Genomic DNA, 5,754 nt, shown 5'->3' with positions numbered 1-5,754 from the left:
TGAAATATGAACTTATGCTATTGTAAGTTGTGAATCGAAAAGAACCAGAGGTCTATGTGATGAATTGTAAATTATGAACCAAGGACTCTTTTCTGAATGTGTGAAGTTCTTAGGCCGGGGGCCACATTATAAAAATTATAAACCGTTTATGTTGTCCCAACAAGCCCTACAGAGACAGACCAATTACATGATTTCAGCATTAAATATGTTTACAAGTATACTAGTACTATTGTTCACTGAGCTTGGCTCACCCCATGTTATGTCTGTTTCTGTAGGTAATCAACCAGGAGGTCGATCTTAGCTCGGCATCGTCATACTTTTGTCAGCCTAGGCACAGCAAAGCTTGGGGTCGGGACCCTACTTTTGTGGAGTTGTGAGATGATAGCTCACACTTTTGCTATTGGCTCAAGTTGTTATGTACTTAATGATTTTGTTATATACCCCACCTCGGGGTTGGTTTCCTATAGGCCTGTAAATAACTAACTCTTCAATGTATTTTGGCTTTTGATATACTTGTCCTGAGAAATGTTTATGATCCTGGCATGACTTAGTAGCTCAATGGATGGCATATTTTCTGGTTTTTATCAATTATGTTTTACAGCTTCCGGGCAGGCCCCTCTATGGAATCAGGTTAAGTGTTCTTTTCTGTTTAGGTCATGCCCAAACTTTAGGGGCATGTTAGGGGCGTGACAAGTGGTATCAGAGCACGAGTTGCTATCTCACACACAGATCCATTGAGCCTTAGGATGTCTAGAAAAGACTTAAGCATCATGCATGGCATCCTAAAAATGTATGAAAGATCGATGGCAACGTAGAGTGTACTCTGCTAACGCTAACAATTTGAACTTTGTTTGCTGGATATAATTGAATGTTATGTAGGTTATGGTGAGAACAAGGGTGGAAGATTCGGACGATGCTACCTCGGCACGGTTGGATCGAATGGAAAGAACGATTATGGACATGGCGGAGACCCTAAGGCAGCAACAGCAACAACCGCCACCACCACCAGTACCTCCACCTGCAGTACAAGATGTTCATGTTGAGGATCGAACCATCACACTCACAAAGGAGTTTAAAAAGATGAAACCACCGTCATTTAAGGGGGGATAGAACCTATGAAAGCTGAAGCACGGGTGCTGGGAATAGAGAAATTGTTCGAAGTATTTCCATGTACTGAAGCCCAGAAAGTGCAACTTGCCGCCTTTACTCTTGAAGATGAGGCGCGAAGATGGTGGATGCTTACAAGAACAGTGCATCGGGACTTAACATGGGGTAGATTTCTGGAGCTGTTCTATGATAAATATTTTCCTCAAAGCATGCGAGATAAGAAGGTGACGGAATTTGAGACTCTTAGACAAGGAAATAAGACTGTTGCAGAATATGAGGCCCAATTTGCTGAATTAGCTCAGTTTGCCCCTCATATGGTAGATACAGACTATAAGAAAGCACGAAAATTTGAAGGGGGATTACGGGGTGCCATTTTGGACCGGGTCAATATGTTAAAATTACCCACATATGTTGAGGTGCTAGAAAGGGCTGTTATCGCAGAAGGAAACCTTGCGGCCCAGAATCGGATTTCCGAGTGGAAAGGGAAGAGACAAAACAACCAATGGTCAAAGTGATCCGTTACTCCACCTACTAAGAAGCACAATTCAGGGAACTTCAGCACCACTACTACGACCCAAAATTCCACTCTGGTGTGTCCAGACTGTGGAAGGCAACATCGAGGAACTTGTCACTGGAAGACTGGAGCATGTTTTAAATGTGGGAAAACGGGACATTTGGTAAGAGATTGCCCACAATTGGTTGAACAAAAAGGCAATAGACCCGCTACAAGTTCCGCGGGTCTACACTAACCCCCAATGCGAAGATGGCTGCCAAACCGAGTAATAATAAAGACACTGCAAGACAAGGTAGGGTGTTGGCTTTGATTTTAGGTGATGTACAAAATACAGCAACAGTGGTGTCAGGTACATTTACTATTTGTGGTCAATCTGCGCATGTATTGTTTGATTCTGGCTCCACTCACTCATTTGTGTCGAAATTCTTCGCTCCTAATTTAGATAAAACTGAAGAAAACTTATCTTGCATGTTGTGTGTGTCCTCCCCTTTGGGAGAGTCTATGATTTGTGCTACTATATACTTAGCTTGTGAACTTCAACTTGGAGATATTCGGGTGTATGCTAATTTAGTGCCTCTCGATATGACCTATTTTGATGTTATTTTGGGAATGGATTGGCTAAGTGCTTATGGTGCAACTATAAACTGTGTGACTAAGCAAATTAATTTCTATCCTCCGGGACAATCAGAGTATATGGTTCAAGGGCAGGAAGTGATTTTGCCACCTTATTCGATATCTGCCGTGAAGGCTTGCAACTTAATACGAAAAGGTTGTCAGGGGTATCTATGTAGCGTTTTAGAAGGGCAAGAGACTAATGGGAATATTGATGTGATCCCAGTGGTTCGTGAATTTCCGGATGTTTTTCCCGAAGAATTGCCGGGCCATCTAATAGACCGAGAAATCGAGTTTATAATTGAAGTGGCGCCTGGAACCCAACCCATCTCGAAGACACCCTATAGGATGTCACCAGCTGAAATGAAAGAGCTGAAGATTCAATTACAGGATCTGCTTGACAAGGGATTTATCCGCCCGAGTGTATCTCTTTGGGGTGCGCCAGTATTATTTGTGAAAAAGAAGGACGGAACACTTCGGTTATGTATCGACTATAGGGAATTGAATAAGGTGACAATTAAAAATAAGTACCCTTTACCACGGATAGATGACTTATTTGACCAGTTACAAGGGGCACAAGTTTTCTCAAAAATTGATTTACGGTCTGACTACCATCAATTGAAAGTTAAAGTCGATGATGTGGAGAAGACAGCTTTCCGAACCCGGTACGGCCATTATGAATTTTTGGTTATGCCTTTCGGGGTTACCAACGCACCAGCAGCATTTATGGATCTAATGAATCGCGTCTTCAAGCCCTATCTAGACGAGTTTGTGGGGGTTTTTATTGATGACATTCTTATATACTCGAAGAGTGCAGAAGCTCATGAGGATCATCTTCGCCTAATTCTTCAAACACTCCGGGAGAAGAAACTGTATGCAAAGTTAAAGAAATGTGAATTCTGGCTACAAGAAGTGGCATTTTTGGGGCATGTGGTGACAAAGGAAGGGGTCTCTGTTGATCCACACAAAGTTGAAGCAATTGTGAATTGGCCAACTCCCACTAATGTAACTGAGGTGCGAAGTTTCATGGGGTTAGCTGGATATTACAGGAGGTTTGTTCAAAATTTCTCCAAAATCGCTGTGCCACTTACCCAACTGACACGAAAAGGAGTTGCATTCGAATGGTCAAAGGAGCGGGAGTCTGCTTTCCAAGAATTAAAAACAAGATTGATGACAGCACCAGTTCTGGCTTTACCCTCTGGTACCGAAGGATTTGTAATTTATAGTGATGCTTCGCACAAGGGGCTTGGTTGTGTGCTAATGCAAAATGGAAGGGTTATTGCCTATGCATCTCGGCAACTGAAACCCCACGAGAAGAATTATCCCACACATGATCTCGAATTAGCGGCAGTAGTTTTTTCTTTAAAAATATGGCGGCACTATCTTTATGGTACAACCTGCGAAGTTTACACAGATCATAAAAGCCTCAAGTACCTGTTTACCCAGAAAGAGTTGAACATGCGACAACGGCGGTGGCTTGAGTTGATTAAGGATTATGACTTCCAGATCCAATATCATCCTGGTAAAGCTAACATGGTGGCAGATGCACTTAGTTGGAAGAATATGGGGGATTTGGCAAATCTGTTGATAGAAAGAAAGGAGTTGAGGAACGAACTGGATAAAATGGATATGGACTTGGTGGTACGTGAACAGGAGGCCATACTAGCAGCAATAAGAGCTCAACCCACCTTGCTGGAAGAGATTAAGTTACATCAACTAGAAGATGAAACCTTAAGGAAAATCTATGAAGAGTTAGAGGCAAAACCAAAATCGGGATTCAATTACGTAGATTCGGTATTGAAGTTCCAAGATCGAATATGTGCCCCCAATGTGTTGGAGCTTAAACGGAAATTGCTAGGAGAAGCACATGCCTCGAGATTATCAATACACCCGGGAAATAGTAAAATGTACCGAGACTTAAAACAAAATTTTTGGTGGCCAAATATGAAAAAGGAGATCGCGGAATTTGTTTCTAAGTGCCTACAATGTCAACAAGTCAAAGCGGAACATCAAAGACCAGTAGGATTATTACAACCCCTTCCAATCCCGGAATGGAAATGAGAGCATTTGACCATGGATTTCGTGGTGGGATTACCGAGAACCCCTCGAGGTATGAATTCAATTTGGGTCATTGTGGACCGGTTAATCAAGTCTGCTCACTTCTTGCCTGTGAAGACTCAATATAATGCGGATAAGCTGGCAGTGCTGTATATAAATGAAATTGTAAGGCTTTATGGTGTTCCAGTGTCAATTGTGTCAGATAGGGACCCCAAATTTGTTTCAAGATTTTGGCAAAGTTTACAGGAGGCTATGGGTACCGAACTTACGTTCAGCACTGCTTTTCACCCTCAAACTGATGGTCAATCCGAGAGAACCATACAAACTCTAGAAGATATGCTCCGACTGTGTATATTGGATTTTCAAGAAAGCTGGGAAACCCATCTACCGTTGATAGAGTTCGCCTACAATAATAGTTACCATTCAAGCATTGAGATGGCACCTTATGAAGCTCTGTATGGAAGGCCATGCCGTTCCCCTGTATGTTGGGCTGAAGTCGGGGATAGGGCATTGTTGGGTCCTGAAGTTGTGCAATTAACAACTGAAAAGGTTAAAATTATCCGGGAGAGGTTAAAAACGGCACAAAGCAGGCAGAAGAGCTATGCAGATAACAGACGAAGGGATTTGGAATTTGAAGTGGGTAGTTATGTGTTCGTGAAAGTCACCCCGTTAAAGGGACATCCGAGATTTGGGAAAAAGGGTAAATTAACGCCCCGGTATATTGGCCCTTTTCAAATTCTAGAAAGAGTGGGTTTGGTAGCTTACCGAGTGGCTCTTCCACCGAGTATGAGTCAAGTACATAATGTGTTCCATGTTTCTATGGTTCGAGGATACCTATCAGATCCATCTCATGTTATATACTATCATTAACTTGTGTTAGATGATAAATTGAGCTATGAAGAAAAACCACTTTGAATTTTGGAGTGACAAGTAAAGCAGTTACGCAATCGGGAAATTCCAATGGTAAAGGTAGAGGGGCAAGAACATTATGGTACTGAAGCTACTTGGGAAAAAGAAGAGGATATGCAGCAACAGTATCCATATCTATTTCCGTTTTGAGGTAAAAGCAAGTTTGAGGGACCAAACTTCTTTTAAGGGGGGGAGAGTGTAACAACCCGACCCTCATATATGCTTGTGATATATGTTCGTCCTTTATTCTGTACTGTTAAATGACTAAGATGAAGCTATACAAGAAAATAAGTTCAAGTAACTATGTTTTAATGCTTTGTAGAATGAATTGTATCTGTTAGGAAAGAAATGTATCTGTTACTATTCGAACGATAAAGTAGAAATTGAGGGCCTTAGCGGCTAAATAAGTCAAAATTGATCACATATTTGGAACCAGCATAATTTTTAGGTAATATTAAGCACTTTTTTGGATGTGTAAACGATTGATTTTCGTCTCATTCTCTCTTTATGGAAATATATGAGTGTTCTTGGCCATTTGACAAGCTAAGGGAATG

General features: G+C 41.6%; 1 protein-coding gene across 1 annotated transcript; it reads left to right on the top strand.

The window, feature by feature from the left end:
* The first annotated feature begins 1,115 nt into the window (after nt 1-1,115).
* On the top strand, nt 1,116-1,622 carry LOC145819061 (uncharacterized). Its single transcript, XM_082913048.1, has one exon. The coding sequence runs from the start codon at nt 1,116-1,118 to the stop codon at nt 1,620-1,622; it is 507 nt and encodes a 168-aa protein (XP_082769174.1).
* Nucleotides 1,623-5,754: the final 4,132 nt, after the last annotated feature.

This window comes from Camellia sinensis, chromosome 2 (assembly GCF_055761805.1).
Source record: "Camellia sinensis isolate YWXY chromosome 2, ASM5576180v1, whole genome shotgun sequence".
NCBI lineage: Eukaryota > Viridiplantae > Streptophyta > Magnoliopsida > Ericales > Theaceae > Camellia > Camellia sinensis.
This window is presented reverse-complemented; position numbering and strand designations above follow the sequence as displayed.

What these genes read in the sequence shown, in the direction of transcription:
- LOC145819061 (XM_082913048.1), top strand. Translation starts at nt 1,116, where the DNA reads ATGAAAGCTGAAGCACGGGTGCTGGGAATAGAGAAATTGTTCGAAGTA.